Source organism: Sinocyclocheilus grahami, unplaced genomic scaffold, assembly GCF_001515645.1.
Source record: "Sinocyclocheilus grahami isolate Dianchi unplaced genomic scaffold, SAMN03320097.WGS_v1.1 scaffold225.1, whole genome shotgun sequence".
Classification (NCBI taxonomy): Eukaryota; Metazoa; Chordata; class Actinopteri; order Cypriniformes; family Cyprinidae; genus Sinocyclocheilus; species Sinocyclocheilus grahami.
The window spans coordinates 1,631,944-1,656,831 of record NW_015505404.1 but is presented as its reverse complement, the minus strand read 5'-3'; the positions used below and the strand labels follow the sequence as shown (position 1 = coordinate 1,656,831).

The window sequence follows — 24,888 nt, the reverse complement described above, 5'->3', positions numbered from 1 at the left end:
TTCAGTCATTCTGTCCTTCAACAAAGAAATGAATCTCCTTTTAATATGTTTAGAGGGCTGTTACATGATACCACAAAGAGAATGGGATTCGCAGGATGTGATTCATAACATACACAAGTGGCTCTTCCGTAAAGAAGCTGCAAAAAGCTTGGGTCATAATTAGAAGTGCAAGCACCAATTTGTGTTTCTTATCTTTCTTCTGTTTGGGCACACACGCACAGTCTGGTCAGCTATCCTTGTGGGGGCTCTCCATAGGCGTAATGGTTTTTCTACTGTACAGACCGTATATTCTATTGCCCTACCTCTCACAGGAAACTTTCTGCATTTTTAGATTTTCAAAAAACTTAATTCTGTATGATTTATAAGCTTTTGTACCCTTTGGGACCACAATTTAGGTCCCTACCATGACACGAGTCCCCATGAGTCTGTGTGTAGTCAGGTTTAAGTCCCCACCAGGATATATAAACCAGTACACACACACACTTTTTACAGACACTAGGTGGCGCTATAATGGATCATTTATACTTTCATTAATAACTCTGGAACCTGAAAATGACTGGCCTTTATTTTGTTAGCGCAATGTTTTTAAAACCTGGTAAGTATAGACAACAGGTCCGTGGTAGCACATATATCTAGGTGTTTCCACAAAAAGTGCAATATCATAAATACATGTTTATTTATATCATATGATGAATTAAAAAATAAGCATACTTCCAACCAACCACTGATGACGCAACTGTGTTGACAAGTTTGCAAACAGGACTAGCTTGCTGACAGTATTACTCGAAGCTGTATCCAAAACAAACACTCATTGTCGAGCTGGTTTTGAAGGCATTTATCGAGTCTGTGGAATCTAGCCCACAAATCATGTGAATCAGCTTTTCTACGGTATGTCCTTCATACGGAGACACCCAGTGCACGCCGATTGGCTCATAGTTACACAGTTTTCCTGACTATTGGTTCATGGGAGTGCGTCAGGTCTCAATAGAGCCTGAACCTTGTAACCGAGGGGTGGAATGAAGTTTGCAGGCAAACTTTGACAAGAGACGCAAATTTGGGGATCTGGACAAGTGCACTGGACTTAGTTACTGTTACACTGGAACTATGAAAAGTTTAAAACAACGGCTTAAGAAAAACGAGGTAAACATTATACAAGTTTTACTGTTTCGAAAAGCTTGTCAAGACTTTGGACCAAGCCCATAATATGTCCTCAATCTGAGCGTGTGTAATAATGCGACTGTGGGTGGTCAGTACGCGCATGTACTGTAAGTTGCATATTATTTTGCTGAACACCAGGAACGAATTGTTATGTTTACGTCTAAAAGCGATAAGGACTCTACTACTCTCCGGACGCGTTTATCATATCTTCAGAAATTACGCAAAAGCTCAGTAGTTGATTTTATCGCTGCTTCTAGTAAAACATTTTGCGCATGAGTGAGTGAGACAATCAGAGATGTGTGTGCTGTGTTGTTGCAATGGAATTCAACTGTAGAGCCATTTCACAAATATTGTTTAAAATTGTATCATATTTCTTTAGGATGTGGTAGACTAAGGCTCTTTGAATAACAATTTTGTTAAGTAATAATTTGGCCATATCATATGGAATTGTAATGCGGTCAGCAGACCTGGAACTACTTCATAGTGTGGTTATTGAAAATAATAGACAGATTAGAACGTCTGACAGCCAATCAAAATCAAGAATTCAGCATCACCTTGGCGTAAACCAGAGCTGTAAACTACACAATAGTTCTATAGTCCTGAATGCTGATTGGTCAATACAGCTTTCCAGCTTTCCAGCTTGCTATATTGCACACAATATAGTAGCAATGCTCACTTTTAAATTAAGCATAGCAACATTCTGTTATTTTAGGAGGAAATATATCATATTGTGGAATTTTTAAAAAAGGGTTTAAATTAAAACTGGCGATTTGTTTCTCTTAAACAAACAGTTTTAGTTTTTTTTTGTGTGTTAAATTAAAACAAAGGAAGTGTTTATTAGCAGAGCCAAACATATAATGACAAAACTGATTACACTTCCAGTGATGGCTCTGTAGAGCTGCAGTAGAATAGGTTGTGAAATATTGAATATTTTTTATATTTGCCATTGTCTCAGAGCACAGAATGGGGAAAGTATGATGAGCGTCTGATGAAGGCAACAGAGAATGGAGATATAGAGAAACTCACAGCCACACTCAAGAAAGGAACCAGCCCCACCAAACTAGACCCAGAGGGCCATTCTGCGTAAGTGTCACTCTCAAATGACCATCTCTTACGTGATGCTAAAAAATACTGTCTACTGTACAGAGAGCAGTATTTAGTGCTCTTTACTGAGAATAATTCCCCACGTAAATATAATCTATATTTTCTACTGGTATGGAGCAAAACTGACTGACGTAATAACATTTTTGCAAAGACAGCTCATTTTAAAGTCATTCAGCATCCTCTATGGGTCTGTGCACTACTGAGCTCATTCCCGCACTAGGTTTTGAAGTGGAATCGAACCCCTCTGTGAAGGGCTCTGGGATCAAGTGGTCTTGCGATCTTTGATTTGACGTGAATCTCAAAAACATATCTCTTTCCTCTCTGCTGGGACTCCTGTGCTTACTTCTTCTAAATGCATTTCATCACTCGTCTCTTGCCACAAAAGATAGCTTTTTAATAAACGTGCAAATGTCCAGCCAGGGAACGAGGGAAGGGATTTTGATAGCCCTATTTTTTGTTCGCTGCTCCTCCACTGCAATACACAATGCCTTATTTGTTGTTGAATTTATTTCCAGTAGCTGCTTCTGAATGAAAAGTAGGGCGTCTGTAGCACTCAAGTTTTGTAGTGTTTTTCTTCTTTTGCATTAGAATTGCCTGGATCATGAGTGGCACATGTACACTAACCTAAGTCTTTACTGCTAAACAAATTCTGAAGCAATTTCACCTTTAATGCTATTTAAATCCCACCTCTGCATTGGTTTACTCTCATATTTTACCCTTAAAGGGTTAGTTCACCGAAAAATTAAAATTAGCCTATACATTTCTCACCCTCAAGTCATCCTAGGTGTATATGACTTTCTTCTTTCAGATGAATCCAGTCTGAGTTATATCAAAAATGGTCTTTGATCTTTCAAGCTGCTTAATGCCACTCAGCGGGTGTTGCATGCATCAGTCCAAAAGAAGTGAAATAAAAAGCACACGGCTCCGGGGGGTGAACAAAGGCCTCCTGTAGCAAATCGATGCGTTTTTGTAAGAAAAGTATCCATATTCAAAACGTAATAATCACTTTAATCTAGCTTGTGCCAACAGTCCTACACAGAAGCAGCTCCGGGCGGATGATATATGAGTTCAGCGTTGCGCATGCGCCGGTATGAATCCTCCGACATTCTTCTTTACAAATCCTCGTTTTGTACTTCTAATAAGTGACCGTTGTTTTGATCTCTCCCCTGTGCTTCCGAGTGCGTCACTTCTGAGCCGCGCATGTGCAAAGCCGACCTCATTCGTCATCTGCTCGTCCGTGTACAACTGTTGGCACAAGCTACATTAAAGTGATTATTACGTTTTGAAAATGGATATTTTTCTTACAAAAACGCATCGATTCGCTACAGGAGGCCCCCGGAGCCGTGTGAGGCACTTTTTTTATGGATAGGCAATTTTTATTTAACTTCTTTTGGACTGATGCATGCAACACCCGCTGAGTGGCATTAAACAGCTTGAAAGATCAAAGACAATTTAATATAACTCCGACTGGATTCGTCTGAAAGAAAAAAGTCATACACCTAGGATGACTTGAGGGTGAGTAATTTATGGGCTAATTTTCATTTTTGGGTGAACTAACCCTTTAAGGACAAGATATTTAGAATGCCCTGTTTGCTTTGTACAGACTTCTGTTTTCCTTTATTGTATAATTGACAAAGCTATGGCACTGCTTCCACAATCTGTAATGAGATCTTTCCTCCATGGGCCTGTCACACACTTGTGGTGATAAATACTAGTACGGGATAAAAGCTAAAAAATAGGAAGTTTACATTTTTTTTAAAATAACGTCAAAATATGTCGTTTTCTGCATATGAACCAAACTAAGTGAACCGAACATGTCAGCTCCCGGGCACCATAAATTTCAGTGTTTCGTGTGAATGATTTTGCTTTGCAGCTTGCATTTTTCATGTTCAAAATTATGACTTTATTCTCAGAATATTATAAATTTAATCTCATATTGCATGCAAAGATTTGATTCTCATGTTGCTACAACTTTGTTCTGGTAGTTTTGAATTTATTCTCAAAATATTGCAACTTTAAATCTCAAAATCCTATAATTGGAAATTTGACTTCATTCTGAAAATATTACGACCTTATTCTTGAATTGCTACGAGATTATTCTCATAATATTGATATTCTCAAAATAATATGACTTTAATCTCATTATCTTATTTTGTAACAACTAAACAGTCATAGCAAGATTGTTTCCAGTTCCATCCTCTCTGCTTGCTTCATAGATCGAATATAATAATAATTAGAAAAAAAAAGTTTCATGCTAGCTTAGAAAACAGTTTCCAATATTAACGTTTGCTGATTCTGTCATTTGGTTTAGATATTCTCTCTCTCTCTTTTTTTTTTCAAAATGAAAGAAAAAGGCAATTACAAGGTTTTAACAAGTGCTTAATTTTTCATACCTGACTAGACAGTTGCCCATCCCATCACAGCATGATATCCCGTTTACAATGGAGCCATCTAAGGTGTAAAAGAGGTTCCTAACTAGTGAAAAAAGAAACATGGAAAGCAGAGAAGTTGTTCCGCAGAGTAAACAAATCATCATACAGTAAATACATAGGCGTTTAACTAAATCATAAATGTGTAGCACAGCGGTGCTCCAGTGATAATATGTTTATGGAAGAGTATTAAACATGGTGTGCAGTGTTACATGCAGCCTGTAATTTTCCTGTTTTTCTTCTTTTATCTCTTCAGGTCAGCTGTTTTTAAAGGGGGTTGTTATGCATTAGGTGTGTCAGGCCTATGACAGGATTTCAGTCATGTCCTGTTTTTGTTAAAATATTTTGTACCTGCTAACGTTTTTCTGTCAAATAGAATATATGTATTTTCTTGCCTTGACCTTGCCAGTAAATATGATGGAATAAGGAAAGTTTCATATTTTTTATTTTAGTTCCTGTGCATTTGATTTTCATTCCTTTAAGATTAAATTTTATGCTACACAGTGTGTTTATACCCATTCCTACGTCTTGCTGGTCCTTCTTTTGTCCTCTATTTCACTTTTCAAACACTGATGTCTCATGCCTGCTTTGTAACTAGGCTCAAGGAGTGGCTGTGTCTATTTTCTGTTGAAACAGGCCTAGGCTGCCATGTTATTGCATGTTTCTTTTCATGTTTCTTGGCTCTTAATACATCCTCATATAATTGGTAAATCACTGGTAAACTCGCCTATATGTTGTCGATTTTCATAGAAGTATGATAATATTAATTGTCTGAATATATGCACTGATATACATTATTCATGTTGTATTTAGAACTCCTTAACTGTCACCGTCCCGCTAGCGTGGGGTTACTTCAATATATTACAATTAAATCCTAATCTAATCATGACATACTATATATTGTTGGAAAGGTCTAAGACTCCTAAATAGATATTTTACCACTGTTTGTTATAAAAAATTATGTAGGAGCAGTAATAGATTAATTTATGACGAGAGTGCACCTCAAAACATATACACCATAACAGGAGCTCTGACCTTTGTGACAAAAATTCTATTTGTTTCCTTTTTTTCCTATCACATGTTTTAGTAATCATCATATATTATATATTAATCTAATCATGACATACTATATATTGTTGGAAAGGTCTAAGACTCCTAAATAGATATTTTACCACTGTTTGTTATAAAAAATTATGTAGGAGCAGTAATAGATTAATTTATGACGAGAGTGCACCTCAAAACATATACACCATAACAGGAGCTCTGACCTTTGTCACAAAGATTCTATTCGTTTTGTTTTTTTCCTATCACATTTTAGTAATCATCATATATTATATATAATTTGAAAGCTTAAAACCCCAAAATTCATCCTTTGAAAACCGTTTTGAAATCGGACATTGCCTTACCATATCCATAAAAATCTTTTAACGGGCTCCTCCCCCTTAGTGCGGGGTATCATATTACAAAATGTATGATGGTCTCTTGGAATCAAAACTTTTTAGAATCTTGACAAAATACATATCGTCGGAAAGGTCTGAGTCTCAAGATTCCATAATTGGGGGTTATTTTGTGATAGGAGTAATACTGAGAGAGAAATGTATACATTTGTGACAGAAAAATGCATAAAAAAAATTCAATGGGGTTTGGCGGGCACCCGGTGGCTGTTTGTGGTATAACACCTAAACAAAATTGCATAGTAACCTCAATTTTTTTTATATCAACTTCAAATTTGGAACACAACTTATTTAGACATATGGCTTTCATTTTATGCCAAATTTGGATTAAAACCTGTTTTGTAAAATATTTATTTTATATAAAATAAAATAAAAATAGTACAGTACATTTTCTTTAAAGTAAATTCTATAAACTTCTATAACTTGAAACTGTTGATGTTATTGATGGTAATTATACTTATATCTTTTTATAAATTTACTTGTATGTTATTTTTAAGGTTTCATGTTGCTGCTAGCAAAGGCCTCTTAAATAGTCTAAATGTTTTCCTGGATAACGGTGTCAGTGTGAAGGCTGTTGATGCTGCCGGTAAGAATTCCTGTCTCTGAGTATTTATATAAAAATGCATATTTTAAGTAGGTATACGTGTGACATTATGTGGTCAAATGTCTGAGACCACACTGAAAAATTGGGATTCAAAATCTAATTTAAACTTGGAAATAAACAAGAAGGTTTAGACTCAAAAATATAACGCAAAGAAATGTTATGGCTTAAAATGAATGAGATTCTGCACTATTTGTAGGTCACTAATCAAACTATTAAATAAGCAAATTTGTGAAATCGATGATACTCATACAAGTGACCAGTCGTTGTTGTTTCCATTGAAGCCCAAGAAGCTCTTTGGATCATTTTCAAATTGTGCTGAGAACATGATCATCAGGCTTTAGACAAACTTGTAGAGTTCATGCAGCTGCTGCTGCCATTACAGCAAACAAACAACAGGGACCAAACAAATTATGAAAAATATTGTATTTATTACGTGCATTTCAGACATTTGGACCTAACTGTATGTTTGTTTGTAAATGTCATTGTTGTTCTTCTCTGCAGGTAAAACAGCTTTGCATCTGGCTGCAGCAGGCACTCATTCCATGTGTGTGCAAAAGCTACTGCAGGTACCGTCAATTGCGTTCCTCCAATAACAATCACAGGAAGAAGGACTAATGAGAAACCACATTGGAATGTCTCAGTGCTGACATCTATCCAGCCCCTTTAGCGATTGCTCTGCCAAAGACTGCTCAATGCTTTCTTTTCTTTCCCTACCCTCTATGATTTGTGTTTTATGTTTAAAGCCCTTGTTTAGTTTTTTTTTTCTTTCTCTGGACTTTCTTTTGCTTTTGATCTCAACATAAAGCTGAGTGCTTATGGCAGGGCTGGAGCAATTTACTTTTCATTTTTGTATCATAGCAACAGTTCTTTTGCTCACAAACGCACCGTTAAGAATGTGAGGTGTGTTATCTGGTATGAAAATATGAATTATTTTTCGTACGGCTTTGATGTGAATACAGCAATAATTAAATGCAAGTGAAAACGAAGGAAATTAATGCAAATGAGTTTCAATGGGCAGTGAATTGCATTAAAGTAGAAAAAAATAATAACAATTTAAACCAATTTGAACAATGTAAAGTATTAAAAGAAGTAGAAGGAAAATAAAATGCACCCTAAGCATCAGTATGAAAATTCCATACTAGCTTAATCAAATTGCATGTATATTTGCATGCATGATGAGAGCATGTGCTTTAATATGGCATTTATGCAATTTACATTCTCCTCAGTTTCTTAGCTTGCTGAGCAGAGAAATATGTGGCCAAACTTAAGCTGTGAAATAAGTCATTTTAAAATTTGAAAACACATTTTATATTGATTCAGAATGTAATAATATTGCTCAGGTGCATGTGTTAATAATTACTTTCTTTTACAACAGTGTAAATGTCCTGTTGACAGCACAGACCTGCAGGGTCGAACAGCTTTGCATGATGCAGGTATGTGGATTTTTTGCTTTTTAAGATGTGACAAAATTGTATTTTAATGGAAAATATTAGATCTAGACATTAAAGCGGTCATAATAAAATAAAATATTTTATTATTTTTCATTTGTTTTATTTATATTAGATCTAGACATTAAAGCGGTCATAATAAAATAAAATAAAATATTTTATTATTTTTCATTTGTTTTATTTATATTAGATCTAGACATTAAAGCGGTCATAATAAAATAAAATATTTTAGAAATATATATTTTAAAATAATAAACTTTTATTTATTTTATTATTATTCCACTTAAATGTTAAAGTTTTCATAATTTATAAAACCACATTTGCATTTGTTTTGCAGACTACAATGCATCGTTAAAGCATCATATTATGCAAATAACTTTCTCAAAATGAAACATCCTGAAAATATAAAACAATAACAAACCCTGCTCTTGAACTGTCCTCTCACTCCTGAAGCCTGACAGATTTGTTTTTTGTTTGTTGTTGTCTCATACATTTAGATACGCTGTTATTTGTAAATGCTACTGCTTGTGTTAGCTTTTAATATACAGTTTTATCCTGATTAAAGCTTTAATACTGCACAGCAACCGCACGCCATGTATAACGCTTCTCATAGCTATGTGAAAAATATCTGTCTGTCTATACACATAAAGTGTATAATTGGAATTTGGAACAGTTTATTGGAGCTGACGAGATGATGAGAGAGAGAGATAGAGAGAGAGATGCAGAGCGTGTGCAGAGCAGGGGTGCGCAAGGGACAGGATTAAGAGCCACTGCTTTAGAACATTGATTTTGAAACTTATGAATCAATTAGAATCGCTAGAAGACAGAATCGCGATTCATATATGTATAGATGTTTTCGTGCACCCCTAGTTTTGACAGCATGGCAACAACTCTTCCTCTTCTCTAAAACAGGGGTTCCCAAACATTTCAGCCCACGACCCCCAAAATAACAGTGCCAGTACCTCAGGACCCCCACCTTCCTCTGAGGTGGTTAAAGTATACAAACATTTTGCACAACAGCACACATGCACTTATAGCATAATGACAACACAAAGGAACACAACAGTCTAACAACAATATTATTTTATAGTAATTTACTCATTACATTTCAACATTAATCTTACCTAATTAGTTGGGTGGGCAACATGCTGGAGTACAAAACTCCACGTTGGAGTTTTATTTTTAATTAAACTTATAATTTTTTATTTATGGGTAAAATATGCTATTTCTAATCCTTAAAAAAACTTTGATTTCTGGAAATCATCTTGCGACCCGGGTTCCCAAACATTTCAGCCCACGACCCCCAAAATAACAGTGCCAGTACCTCGGGACCCCCACCTTCCTCTGAGGTGGTTAAAGTATACAAACATTTTGCACAACAGCGCACATGCACTTATAGCATAATGACAACACAAAGGAACACAACAGTCTAACAACAATATTATTTTATAGTAATTTACTCATTACATTTCAACATTAATCTTACCTAATTAGTTGGGTGGGCAACATGCTGGAGTACAAAACTCCACGTTGGAGTTTTATTTTTAATTAAACTTATAATTTTTTATTTATGGGTAAAATATGCTATTTCTAATCCTTAAAAAAACTTTGATTTCTGGAAATCATCTTGCGACCCCTACTTTGGGAACCCCTGCTCTAAAGCAGTGCAACATGGCCTCGCCCCCTTTGTTGCATGTTCTCGGGGGCGGGGTTTATGACATCACGAACCGGGGAAGTAAATCGTTGTAGTCCATACGAGCCGTTTTTGTAGGCATTAAACTGCCAGAATTTTAAAAGACAATATCTCTGTTTGCACTGAACTTTCAGCGTCGTAACTTTGCAGATATTTTTTATGCTCAAACAGCAACATGACACACTAACTAACTTTAAAAAAGTGAAATCGCAATCAACCACCCCTTTAATTCAGATCAAATCCACTAGTTAGAAAAGACTTGCATGTGTTACAAAGCTTTAAAGATGATTGTTTCTTGGCAGCAGATTTGCTGTTTGGTTTGAGAAGATGGCAAAACTATGTATAGTTAATATAACATGCTCCACTAACAACTGCACAACAGCAACACATTTTAATACCACACTGTAATGTTAGACGGCAGATCTTTGGTATGTTAGAATATAAAATAATTAAATCGATTTGAAATTCTATAGAACATTTATGTACATGTTTCAGGATTCTAAAGCAAGAAACCTTTATGAGCATGGCCCTATGTAACATCTTATAGAAGTGTTTAATTCAATTCACTGACATGAAAAGTGTTTATCTGCAGATGACAAGCCTACAGAACATACCACAAATGAGGCTCTTGACAATTTGTTCTTTTAGTTTCCTTCTTTGCATTTTGGGCGTGTGTGTCAGATTTATTGTTGTTATTCTTTTGCGCAGATCTTTCATTATAAATTCTTCAATTACTGCATGGTGATGCATCAAGGACAGATATAGTGTCTAGCTGTCAGGTTTGATTGGAAAATTATAATGTCTTGTGTCTTATTGTTTTTCAGCATATGTAGGCTGCAAAACCGCCATCAAAATGCTCTGTGACAGCGGTGCATCTATTGATGCTGTCGATGCAGTAAGTAAAATAGGTTTTAAAAACAGCAATTAATTTCGCACACCGTGTACAGTATAAGAAGCTATGTGAGAAAGGGAGATAGAAGAATTGATTTTGAAATTGAGACCAAAAAGGTGTTGCAATGTATGTTGCATTGACTTTTGGTACCTTTTTCAGGATGGTAGATCGCCCTTATTGCTTGCTGCTAAGATGAGCCAACCAGGAGCATGCCAGATGCTTGTGCAAAATGGAGCACGCTCTGTTCTTCGAGACAAGCAAAACAAGCAAGTATTTTAAAATGATCAGATTTTATCTTCTGTATTAATGATGCATAAAAAAAATCTAATCTGAATAACCAAAATACCTGAAGAGGTAGATCACATTTTAAATGCAAATGCATATTTATATTTAGTTACAGCTCTGCACCCCTTTATCTAAATTCATTGCTTCAGATTTATGTGCCCTCTAAAAGCTTGCTTTCTGCAAGTGAACGTTGCTTTATTGTGCCATCCCAAAGAAGCACAAAATCACTTTCACGGACTTTCAAATTAAATGTTCCCTCCTGGTGGAATGACCTGCCCAACTCAGTCTGAGCAAAAATCTTCAAAAATCAGCTAAAAGCACATCTCTTCCATCTTTATTTGACTATCTAACTCTAGCACTCTCTATTCTAATTCTATTATAAAAAAACTTGTCCCTTTTAGGCTTTAATGACTCTATTCGTTTAAAAGGGTCATATGATGCTGCTAAAAAGAACATTATTTGGTGTAATGAAATGTATTTATGCGGTTTAAAGTTAAAAAAACACATTATTTTCCACATATTGTACATTATTGTTTCTCCTCTATGCCCCGCCTTTCTGAAACGCGTCGATTTTTACAAAGCTCATCGGTCTGAAAAGCGAGATGTGCTGTGATTGGCCAGCTATCCAATGCGTTGTGATTGGCCGAATACCTCAAGCGTGTGACGGAAATGTTATGCCCCTCACCATACTGTTGATCCCATGTCCGGCCGGAGCGACGAGACAAAAACATTAAAACCCATTACAAACGAGGCATTTGTTGCATCCAGTGGGGACATAATTACGGATTATAATGACTTATACTTTCTTTTTACACATTGCGTTGCATCTCGCCGCGTAAACATAAAACACTGTCTGCATTTGTGATCGGAGAAATGACAAACAACAAGTGCTACTCTACACTGCTCAAAACTCACGTTTGAATCGTCAGTGGCAAATCCTTTATATATAAAAAACGTACTTACAGTCTGTGAGTCAGAACAGCCGGCATTATAGTCTACTCTCCCAGGATCAGGAAACAGTCCTCCATAAAATGCGCTGCACACATCTGGTAAAATAGGTTTTAAAAACAGCAATTAATTTCGCACACCGTGTACAGTATAAGAAGCTATGTGAGAAAGGGAGATAGAAGAATTGATTTTGAAATTGAGACCAAAAAGGTGTTGCAATGTATGTTGCATTGACTTTTGGTACCTTTTTCAGGATGGTAGATCGCCCTTATTGCTTGCTGCTAAGATGAGCCAACCAGGAGCATGCCAGATGCTTGTGCAAAATGGAGCACGCTCTGTTCTTCGAGACAAGCAAAACAAGCAAGTATTTTAAAATGATCAGATTTTATCTTCTGTATTAATGATGCATAAAAAAAATCTAATCTGAATAACCAAAATACCTGAAGAGGTAGATCACATTTTAAATGCAAATGCATATTTATATTTAGTTACAGCTCTGCACCCCTTTATCTAAATTCATTGCTTCAGATTTATGTGCCCTCTAAAAGCTTGCTTTCTGCAAGTGAACGTTGCTTTATTGTGCCATCCCAAAGAAGCACAAAATCACTTTCACGGACTTTCAAATTAAATGTTCCCTCCTGGTGGAATGACCTGCCCAACTCAGTCTGAGCAAAAATCTTCAAAAATCAGCTAAAAGCACATCTCTTCCATCTTTATTTGACTATCTAACTCTAGCACTCTCTATTCTAATTCTATTATAAAAAAACTTGTCCCTTTTAGGCTTTAATGACTCTATTCGTTTAAAAGGGTCATATGATGCTGCTAAAAAGAACATTATTTGGTGTAATGAAATGTATTTATGCGGTTTAAAGTTAAAAAAACACATTATTTTCCACATATTGTACATTATTGTTTCTCCTCTATGCCCCGCCTTTCTGAAACGCGTCGATTTTTACAAAGCTCATCGGTCTGAAAAGCGAGATGTGCTGTGATTGGCCAGCTATCCAATGCGTTGTGATTGGCCGAATACCTCAAGCGTGTGACGGAAATGTTATGCCCCTCACCATACTGTTGATGCCATGTCCGGCCGGAGCGACGAGACAAAAACATTAAAACCCATTACAAACGAGGCATTTGTTGCATCCAGTGGGGACATAATTACGGATTATAATGACTTATACTTTCTTTTTACACATTGCGTTGCATCTCGCCGCGTAAACATAAAACACTGTCTGCATTTGTGATCGGAGAAATGACAAACAACAAGTGCTACTCTACACTGCTCAAAACTCGCATTTGAATCATCAGTGGCAAATCCTTTAAATTAAATCGTACTTACAGACTGTGAGTCAGAACTGCCAGCATTGTAGTCAACTTGAAACAGTCCTCCATAAAATAGGGTGACCATACGTGCCATTTTCCCAGGACGCGTCCTGGCCAGGATTTGTTTTGGTATTGTTTTCCTGTTTTCATGCTTGCTGAAGGTAATGATCGAAAAGTAGTTTGACCAATAACATACAAGCATTGTACATAATGGACCAATCATGGCGTGTGAGAAGGTGGGATCTACGGTCAAAGCGATGCAATTACGCATACATATTAGGTGTGTTCGACTTAAAAGCAGAGCCCTTGAGAGCGTTTCGAAAGCATAACCGTCTGTATGGTACTTTGATGTCATACACCGATCGGTCTGCACACGCAAAAAAAGCCAAAACCTAGATATTTTAGGCAATATAGAAATCCTGGCCAGGACGCGTCCTGGGAAAATGGCACGTATGGTCACCCTACCATAAAATGTGCTGCACACATCTGGATTTTTGGGTTAAACTGTTCTGGAACAGTGTTGTAATTATCGAATATTGTCCTCTTTTGGAAGACCAAATAAAGTAATTTCGCTTTCACAACGAAGCACACAACGTCTTCACGACATGGCGGCAGCGGCAACAATACTACAGTGAGAATAAAAGTTACGCCTTCTTTCTTTGCGTGAACATTTGGGTGGCGTTATGCAAATCTTCCCACATAGTGAGGTAGATATGTGGGGGCATGTTAGAACGAGCCGTTTTAGGTAGGCGTGGTTAACTCTTAACTTTTATAAAGAATATCTCTTTGGATTTGAGACTTTAGTCTTTGCAACTTTACAGATCTTCTTTATGCACCAAGAGCTTGTAACACTTCAAAGAGAAAGGATAAATTGAAATCGCATCATATGACCCCTTTAAAAAAATCCTTAAAAAAAACGAACACTAGCTTTTCTAATCTTTTTGTATACTATCGGTTTTCTTTTTATTTATTATACAATTAACAAAAGCATAAAAGGCCTCTAACACTAGCTTGCTCTATTCTTTTTCTATTCTATCTGTTTTCTTTTTATTTATTATATAATAAAAAAAACCTTGCTTATGTGTACTACGTTAAGCTAACTGGGACTTGTTATAGCATTTGCGTATCATTGCTCTTTTGTTGATTTTAATTGCTTCTATTGTCCTCATTTGTAAGTCGCTTTGGATAAAAGCGTCTGCTAAATGACTAAATGTAATGTAAATATCCTGACTACCATCTATGGAGTTTTGTCCTCTGTTGAGGACATTCTTTTTTAGTGATTTCTCTGAGACGTTACATGTCACTGTTTTAAGCCTGGATGTCCTGTACAGAGCACATTTCAGAGATACCAAATGATTGGATGTTTCACCATGACCACTCCCTCTCCTTGGTCTTTAAAAATGGCTGACATTAATTTAGTGATCAAATGTAACACCCTTATGGAAATATAATAATATTTTGTAATTATCATTTAAATCAGACTAATTTTCAAATTGTTTGTCATAAATCAACATCTCAGGAAAATGTTATGGGGTTTCAAATCAAAATATGACCTTCTGTTATGAAACAGGACATCGATTTCATACATACATTTCATATAAATTATAAATTATCCAAGCATTTGTGTAAGCAAAGAAGCAAAGTCAGTTGGTTCTAGATCAATGTGATAACATTAGGAACAGCATTAGATTTATTTAATAAACAATGTAATTATATAGTTTAGAACAGGGGTCACCAAACTTGTTCCTGGAGGGCCGGTGTCCTGCAGAGTTTAGCTCCAATCCTAATCAAACACACCTAAACTAGCTGATCAAGGTCTTGCGTGGTATACTTGAAACTTCAAAGCAGGTGTGTTGAGGCAAATTGGAGCTAAACTCTGCAGGACCGAGTGTGGTGACCCCTTGTTTAGAACATGGACTGGTTTTGATCTGTCATTTAGATAAAGCTCATGCAAGTAAAAGACCTTATTATTGCCACACCAACTGATCAATCTTTGTTTCTGTGTTCCGTTTTTTTCTGACTTGTTCCCTTATTTTATGTTCTGTATTTGTGTGTGTTCTGGCTAGGACTGCGCTAATCTTAGCTTGCGAGAGCTCTTGTAAAGAAGCAGTGGATATTCTCCTGAAGACTAAGGCAGATGTTTCTGCAGTAGACCTTTATGGCCATGATGCTTACCACTACGCCAGACTAAGTCAGAAACAAGACTTGATCACACTTTTACAACATGCCTGGGAAAAAAACTCTAAAGGTAACATGTTCCTTGTCAAACATTTTTTCCTGTTTTCTAGCAATATACATTTATAAAGTGGAATGAAATGCTATTTCACCATGTCAGAAGAACACAATATAATCTTGTGACCAGCAAGGCTGTTTTTTCTTCTTCAGAAAGGCAGTGCAAAATGGTGGTCTTGTTATGCTTACATGTAGCAATTACTGAACTTGCTCTTGCAGGCGGCAGGTCAGTTGAGTTTTAAATTTAGACCTGCCGTATCAACCAGCACAGTCATGTCAGGGTAATGTCATGTCATTTAAGAGAAGTGCCTGAAAGATTCAGATCCAGCTGTGCTCTGCTCACAGAAACTTCTCATATCCTAACACTAAAAGGAAATCATTTTCAAGAGGTGACTGGTCTGTATTTCTTTTGCGAGAACTGTTTTATTAAAAAGAAAGAGGCCTTTCTAAGAGAAAGGCTTATTCCAAGCAAATCAGCTGCTTATTGTTAGATGGTCTCTAGGGTCCCTGAAAGATGCTTATTATACCCTTTAAACTTGCAACAATGCAATAAATGCTTATCTGAAACGTTGTGCATTACAAACAGAAACATCATGTACAAAAACATTTCTCCCAATTTTGTTTTCAGCTAAAGAAACTGCCACTGTTTCACAGAAGATCCAACAGGTAACATTGACATTTAGCTGACAGTTTAACGGTTTAACGCATTTGCATGCATATTCGCAGTCAAGTTCAAGTATTTATAATCCAAGACAGGAGAGGCAGTTAACAGCAGCCGAAAAGGTCATTGGTTTGCTGCACTCGAACTAACTTCATCTGTTTATTGATCTTACTGCGATCTAGAGTCTTAAACGCTAATCGCAGTGCGCTTTAATTAGAGCCATCCTAATACCCAGCGACTTGATAATGATTGATGCTGCTGTCTCCGTCTCTGCAATGATGGAAATCAATTTGATGAAATGTTATGTTCTTCTGCATCTGTCGATGGAGAGGAATACTGATTCTCATGCTCATGTGAATAATTCATACATATGTAAAATGATAGTTTCTTACTACTAACACATATACAGTACATGATATACACATACTGTTGGGAAAAAAGATTTTATGATGTTGAATTTAAAATTTATAGATGATGTTTTTGATTATTATAGTGTTTTTCTTTCCAAATGCAGGCTAAATCCCCATCAGCAGGGATTGGCCGGACCAAAGCAGGATCGGTAAAGACTGAGAAACCTTTGTCAGAGCCACTAACAGTGAGTTTCTTTATGGGGTGACATTTAAATTAAGGCTATGAGGCAGTAATTTTCCTCTCCTGTAGCTGATTGTGGTCCTGTGATCAGTTGTGAATGTCATCAGTAAAGGGTTGTGTCTGAATTACAGAGGGAACATGGCAGTCACTCTGCTGAAGGTAACTTGGAACATGTTTTCATTTTATTTTTTATCATGGCAGAACATCAGGATTGCAATCAGTCGTATCACAAAAGCTTTTCAGGCCTGGGCTCTTAAGTTTTAAACATGTTTTCTGTTCCCTGAAGGAAAAGGTGCCAAACAAAGTCAGAATCTGGATTCTACACAGGTACCCTGTCTAACCTGACTTGATCTGTGTCTGCTGTGTTCACCCAAAAATGAAAATATGATGAAAATGTACTCTCCCTCAGGCCATCCAAGATGTAGATGAGTTTGTTTCTTCATCTGAAAAGATTTGAAGAAATTAGCATAATATCACTTGCTCACCAGTAGGTCCTCTGCAGTGAATGGGTGCAGTTTGTCTTTTTTAGATTTTTTTTTATTACAAACATGCAGCTTTTCACTTCATGTTTACTGATGGACTGGAGATGTGTGGATTATTCTGGTGGCTCCCATTCACTGCAAGAGGATCCATTGGTGATCAAGTGATGTAATGCTAAATTTTTCTAAATTTACATTCGCTTTTGATGAACTATTCCTTCAGTGTCAGTGGCATTAATATGTAGATTTAGTATGACCTTGATATCTTGCACAGGTTGTCCTTTTATTAGGCAATTAAACTATATTTTACATTAAAAGGATAGTTCACACAAAAATAAAAATGGTCATCATTTACTCACCCTCATGTCGTTCCAAACCTGCGTGAGTTACTTTTTTATGTTGAGGATAAAAGAAGATATTTTGAAGAATGCTGGTAATCAAACAGTTGCTTCCAAAAGTTGACTTCCATTGTATTTCCTTCTCTACTGCGGAAGTCAATAGGGAGGACCAACAACTGTTTGATTCTTCAAAATATCTTCTTTTATGTTCAACATAAGGAAGAAACTTATACAAGTTTGGAACAATACAATAGGGTGAATGAGAGATTAAAAGGTCATATCCTCACTTGACATGAGCCATCAAAATAAAACAATTACTGCAGTTGAATTAAAACACACAAACAAAGTATTTCGTACTTCATCATTACCTATGTGAATTGTTCAGGTCAGGCCCACACAGTCAGCTCCTGTGCCAGTGAAATCTGCTCCAATGGAGTTATTGCCTGGTGAAGTGGAGGCCCTTAAGAGAGAACTAAGAGATTCAAGAAGAAGGCAAGAAGCAGCAGAGGCGGAGGTGCACAGGCTGGACACGGCACTGGCTCTGCGTGCTCAGGAGTATGAAGGACTGAGGAGAAGCAGCGAGCAAGCTCTGCATGCAGCCCATAACCGGTCGTGGGAGCTGGAGGAGGCCCTCGGTGAGGTGCAGAGGAGGATGGCCGGCTCGGAAACCCGAGTGAGACAGATGCAAGCTCATCTAGTGGCTGTCAGGGAGCACTTGGTGGAAGAGCTGAGAGTCCAGCTCCAAGAGGTCAAAGGTCAGCGGGAGGCAGCCGTAGCCAAACTAGGGAGGATGCAGAAGGAGCTCAGCCAGAGCAGGAGGGAGGTGGAGCAGCAGAAGGAGAACCAGAGCTCCTTAATGCAGGAACTTAGTCGGATTTCCCATGAGCTTCTCAGCAGAGAAGAGCAAATAAACACACTGAGGACCCGGTTAGTGGAAGTGGAGACACAGCAAGCTGAGATGTTGTGTAAAGAAGCTCAAACCCCATCAGAATGGTGCCCCACTCATGAGAAGAGCACCATGACTGACTTCACCACAGAAACCCCTAAACCAACTATAGATCTGGAGAACTACATTAGCAAGAATGAGCACACAGTCATAACTAGCTCACTGAAAGATGCACTGCAACAGGCTGAAACCAAAGCTGACGAGACTCTACAGAAGTACCAGAGTGTCCAGGAGGAGAACCAGAGCCTGCTGAGAGAACTTCATGAACAAAAGACTGAGCTGGACACCATACAGGATGCTCTGCAGACCAAGTTTGTTCCTGTTGCCTTAGTGAAGGAAAAAGAGAAAGAGGGGGAGCGACTCAAACTGGCCCTTGAAGAGATGGAGAAGCAACAAAACCAGGCACGTGTGAACATCTCAAACATAAAGGATGAGGGTGTTCAGACAGAAGAACACAGGCAGCCATGCACAAGTGAAGTACAGCATAACCAAGTATCTTCTTCTACAGGGAGTGACAGAACAAAATGTGAAGTCACTAGAAGTGAAGTGAAAAATGCGCAGCCAACTGAAATAGAAAGCAAAAGTAGCACAACTGAAGACCAGGGGAGCACATCGCAAGATCAAGTTGAAAAGGTGATTATTGCTTGTATATTAGTTATATTCAGTTTTCCTGCAGATCCAACCATCCAGAACACTCTGATCACCTTAGGGTTTTGCACAGGGGACATTGTTTTTCTTCAGTAAATTTAATTACATATGTTCTCTGTCTCAGTCATCAGTGGAGCGTGAGGGACAGAGGTTGGCTCAGGTCAACATATCAGAACCCATCAGCTCCTGTGGACCATCACAGCCTGACAGCTCCCTCCAGGCTCAGGTCCACAGCCTGCAACAGCAGCTAGAGGTTAGTTACTGATTGCTCTATCCTCTAGGGCCATTTCTTTGAGGTTTTGTTTTGTTGATGCTTTCTTGGACAAGAGACCTCAGTGCTTTTAGTGCAGCTTGGCTCAAAATGAGTAATTTATAAGATTCTTTAGTATATTAATTTTACAAAACTTAAAAAGATAGTCCACCCAATGAAAGATCTGTCATTGTTTACTCATCCTCATGCCATTTCAACAGAAAAGAGGATATTTTGAAGAATGTTTGTAACCAAACAGTTTTGGTTCTCATTGTCTTCCACTGTATTTTTTTTATGACAGAATTTTCATTTTTGGTTGAACTATGTATTTAAATTCACAGCTTGAATAATATTCATGAAGAAATTCAAACTTGGGCTACAAAAATACTTCTGCACACAAATACAACATCATAAAACAAAATGTAATACATTAAGAAACCCAATACAATAAAAACACATGATACAGTCCAGCAGTTACAACATATTGTCAAAAATACTAATAAAAATGATCTGGAGTACAAATTTATTTGTAATACTAAGAACAGATTTTGATCAAATTATTATTAGATTATGTTTTGTTTTGATTCATGGAATATTCTGTTTCTTGTGCTGTCTTTGTGAAGAAGAGAGCACAGCATATCCATATTCACCAAATTTAAATTCAGTTTGCTAGTAGAGTTTTTGTGCTGTTGCACAGACAGACATATTTTGTTCAGCTCCATGGGGATGGAAATATGCTGGCAATATGTTACAGTAGCATGTTTCTTAGCAACAAGGGCATCAGTGGACATGAAACATCCATGAGATGGGTGGCTGGAAAGGTCTTCACATTGGCAGACTTGACTTAAAAGCCATTTTTACAATCCCACGGAGTGACGTGAAATTGTCCTGTGGTATTAGAAGAAATCTGCTGTGACTGTGATCAAAAACAGCATTACACGTGAATCACTCTCCAGAGACATCTTATGCCGAGTTCACACTGCACGATTTTCAAAGGCGTCGGGTCACCGTGGTTTTCACACTGCACGACTATCTGGGGTAGCAGTCAGTCGCTGCTGTGTTCACATTGCACGATGGATCGGCGACAGGAGGTTACACACTGCATGACTTTACAATAGGAAGAATCGCCGACAACTCTGTCTGGTCCGCAAACTACATTTCCCAACAAAACACACGCGAGAAGTGATAAGGAAATAACGCGAGAACCCGCGTGTGTCAGACCAGAGTTCTCGAGCGAGACTGGAATTATAAAATATATAGGCCTATATAACCCGCAAATTGTCTGTGAGCTGATTTCCAGCTACAAGGAGAAAACAAAAAACAGATTATGCAGGAGGGAGATGCAGGGAACAGGGATTGGGTGTTCTGCAAAGAGAGTTGGAGGTAAATAATTTTGCAGTAACTGTTATGCTGATGTTGTGGCTGGTCAAGCAAATGTTTGTGCTTGTTTCTGTATGATATAATTGTTCATATATCTATTAAAATACTGATATTCTGGTCTATAACTCCTCCCCGAACTTCCCTCTGCCCTGTATCTTGGTCTCTCATTGGCTGTAGGTCATCGCTGATGTAGTTTTCAGTCAGAAATCATTGCACACAGTGTGATTGTGAATCGCTGACAGCTCCAGATATTTAGCATGCCAAATATTTCAGGGCGTCGGCGATTCTCTCAGATCGCGTCTTTGATATTTCACACTGCGTGATTGTCACTCGTGTGAACGAGTACCGATTTGCCTCCGATTTCGGGCATTTGTCGGCGATTTCGCAAAACCTGTCGGCGAGTGAAAAATCGGGCTAAAATCGTGCAGTGTGAACTCTGCATTAACTTTCATCAAAATAACTCTCATTTTTCCCCAATGCGTTTACCGTAATCCAACAAACCAGAGCACTTTATGATGACCTGTATTGTCCATTTCTAAATGAGATGTAGGTTTATGCATTATTGTTTTTGTTTTTTTTTCTGATGGGAGATCCAATGTATTATGAATTCATTGTTTTCTTTTCTTTTTTGTTTATTGCCAGGACTGTGAAAAACATTACAGACATGTGCTTTCAATTTACCGAACACGATTGCTCAGTGCAGCACAGGTAGCATTTTATTTTTGTATGATATTGTCTTATTATCTAATGTGCTTTCAAAAGTAGACCCATGAAGATGGTAGCATTTATGTTTCATATGCTGTTGTTTTTTCAGGGTTACATGGATGAAGAGGCCAGAGTGGCTCTGCTTCAGATTGCCAAAATGAGAGAGGAGTGTGTGTGTTGAGCATTCAGTGTGCTGCTGTTGCTGAATGTGTGTGTGTGTTTGTGTGTGTATACGCTACTGCTAAAAGGCATGTGGTCTTATAAGATTTTTTAATTGTCTTTGAAAGAAGTCATTCTCACCAAGGCTGCCTTTATTTGATAAAAAATACAGTAGAAACAGCAATATAGTGAAATTATATTTAAATTTAAAATAATTATTTTATATTTAAATATATTTTCATTTTTATTTTTCTGTAATGCAAGTGCTGAATTTTGAGTAGCCATTACTCCAGTATTCAGTGTCATGTAATCCTTCAGAAATCATTCTAAAATGCAAATTTGGTTCTCAAGAAATATTTCTTATTATCAATGTTAAGAACATGTGCTGCTTAATATTTTTGTGGAAACTGTGATACATTTTTTTTCAGTTCAAAGTTCAAAAGTTATATATCAGTAATTAATTCTTTAACAGAAAACAAATCTAATTTGGTGTCATTTAGGTTTTATGTTCCCCTTATATTATGAAATGTCTTGTGCAAGTTAACCATCTTTGTAACTAATTTAATCAACAAATAAACTATAAAATATTGAAATAGATATTTTTTTTTTGGTGAAATGATGTCTGTTGTTTGAAGAGGTATAATAAAGTGTAAAAATATGCTGGGTTGTTGCCCCTCTTGATATAGAAATGAACAACTTCACCTTAAAGGTATAGCTCACCCAACAATGAACATCATTTATTCGTGTCTTTCCAAATCTATGTCTTTCTTTAATCTTTCATCTTTCTTTCATCAAAATTACTCGTTTCATAAAAAACGCTCAGGATGATTTGCCTTGAGACCCTTCTGATCCAGTTCCTGTGAGTCACAGCTCTCTAATTACAGTCCGTTTCATCAGACTGTGTACAAAGCCGTGTACTTTATAGTGAAGGGATCAGACTGCCCTCTTGTGTTCTGTACTACACGGTTGTTTTTGATGGAAAATGGTAGGGGATTTGTGTTCTCTAGGGTAAATATTTAGCTGTGAAAATGAGTGTAGGGTGGTGAGTAGTCATCTCTGATGTCCTAAAAACTCATATTACTGGTGTTTTGTATTAATTAGGCAGAAGAATCGACATCGGTAAAGTGGAAGACACTGTTTATGTACTTCATGAAATCTATCCCTTGGTCTTGGCAAAAAAATAAATTTCCCCCATGAAGAGGCCTGACAATAAACCCCAATACACAGACTGCACAAACACTCAGCATATGGTTTTGATTTCAGCACTCAACCAAAAAAAAAAAAGATTTGTTGTTAAAAACTGACCTCAACACAGTCATCCATCAATATTTCTATTTGTGCTAATACGATTTATTGTCTACAATGAGGTTTGGCTGAGCGTCACGCTTGCACAGACCGTTTTTCTTTTTCTTTTTCTGTTCTACGGTGAACTGACTGTGGTCATTGTGGTTTCATTCAGTTTCTTGGCTTGGCTGTTCATGTTGTAACCATAGTTTATTAAAGCTCATGACACTGAGAAGAACTTTTTGGCACTGCGTTAAAGTTTTATTCCACTGAAGTCTGAAGATTTTGCACAGGAAAGGAATGTAATAACCCCATGAACCCTGTCCCTCCCCAAATACAACCTAAACCCCCACCATCCTCATCAATTTGTTCACTTGAGACCCACCTCCCTCCCTAGCTATTATTGTGTCTTATATTTAATAGAGGAGCGAACCACAACATTGGTTTCATGTTTAGTTCTTTGTGGTCTGATCTGTCTAAGCTGTTCTCAGTAATTACGGTGAATACTTTTCAATGTGCCTGGAAATTTTCCTTTAATCAGATTTCCAAAGCACTAACCAGAACCAGATGCCCACTTGGTTTGTCTCATATTACTGTGTGCTTAGAGATCACAGCGTGGTGATCGCTTTTAACAGTCCGCTAACATATACTGGCTGCTGAAGGCCCCACCTCTTCCCCTGAGGGAGCGTGACTTCTGTAAGTGATGCTGCTTGCTCCTGCAGTGGTCAGATCCATTTGAAAAACAAGACGTGTTCAACCCTTGAAAACAGAACCCAACTAAAGCTTATACAATTTCACCAATTTCATGGTGTTTAACTTACCTTATTAGCATTATTGTTGGTCTAACTGTAATATCAAAGGTGAAGAGTTCAAATTTGCTCGGGTTTGGTGCTGGCTTCACCTCCTTTTCCTTGCTCTTTTTTTTCTGGGTGTTTGACTGGCACTTTCCCTGCTCTACACCTGTTGCAGAATCATAGAAACTCATTCTCATTACTGTAAGGCCAAAAAAAAAAGTATACTTATTTGTAACATTTATTTGATAAGTTATATTTATATTTGATTTATACATTTATATTTTATGTTCAGGTATTTCACTTTAATGGCAGTGAAAAGAACCTCTTCATTGTCATTAAAGTGAAATTACTGAACCTACACATAGGAGCCTGATAAAAATGCTATTTTTAGAAGAAAATTTCAAATGGCACTTAATATTAATATAAATATAAAACTTGCTTTTGTAAAACTTATATATTTAGTTATTTATATATTTGTAGTATATTTATACTATATATATATATATATATATATATATATATATATATATATTGTTTATATATAGTATATGTAGTATAAATAAATATTTAGTTATTTATATAAAACATTATTTATTTAAAGGGGTCATATGATGCTTTTTTAAAGATCATTATTTTGTGTATTTGGTGTAACAGAATATGTTGACATGCTTTAACTGTTTAATTGAACAGTCAATAGCAAATATTTAAACTAATAACAAAACAGTATCTGATTCAGAGGCGCCAGATTGTCATAGCAAAGTCAGAATTACCTCTTCTCCTAGGTTCATGAAACGGTCGTCCATAAAATGCATTGCTGTTCTGTTGTAAGTAATCTTAAAGATTCCTAAATGCATCTACTTTCAGAAGGCCAAATAAAGTGCTTTTGCTTTTGCCTAGAAACACACAGCGTCTCCCTGACATGGCTGCTTCAACACTAACTGTGTGCGGTGACTGAAACCACGCCTTCTTTTTTTGCGTGCACATTTGGGCGGCATTATGCAAATATTTCCACATAGTGAGGTAGATATGTGGGGGCGTGTTAGAACGAGCCGTTTTAGGGGGGCGTGGCAGAGTCTTAACTTT

The 24,888-nt window shown here is 37.1% G+C and overlaps 1 protein-coding gene across 1 annotated transcript; it reads left to right on the top strand.

Annotated features, from left to right (window-relative positions):
- The first annotated feature begins 972 nt into the window (after window positions 1-972).
- On the top strand, window positions 973-21,868 carry uacaa (uveal autoantigen with coiled-coil domains and ankyrin repeats a). Its single transcript, XM_016287840.1, has 16 exons — window positions 973-1,140; window positions 2,114-2,241; window positions 6,643-6,731; window positions 7,251-7,315; window positions 8,125-8,182; window positions 10,715-10,785; window positions 10,942-11,048; window positions 15,405-15,586; window positions 16,199-16,236; window positions 16,746-16,826; window positions 16,954-16,981; window positions 17,109-17,149; window positions 18,025-19,218; window positions 19,358-19,486; window positions 21,506-21,571; window positions 21,678-21,868. The coding sequence occupies exons 1-16, from the start codon at window positions 1,105-1,107 to the stop codon at window positions 21,747-21,749; spliced, it is 2,385 nt and encodes a 794-aa protein (XP_016143326.1). The 5' UTR covers window positions 973-1,104; the 3' UTR covers window positions 21,750-21,868.
- The last annotated feature ends 3,020 nt before the right edge of the window (window positions 21,869-24,888 follow it).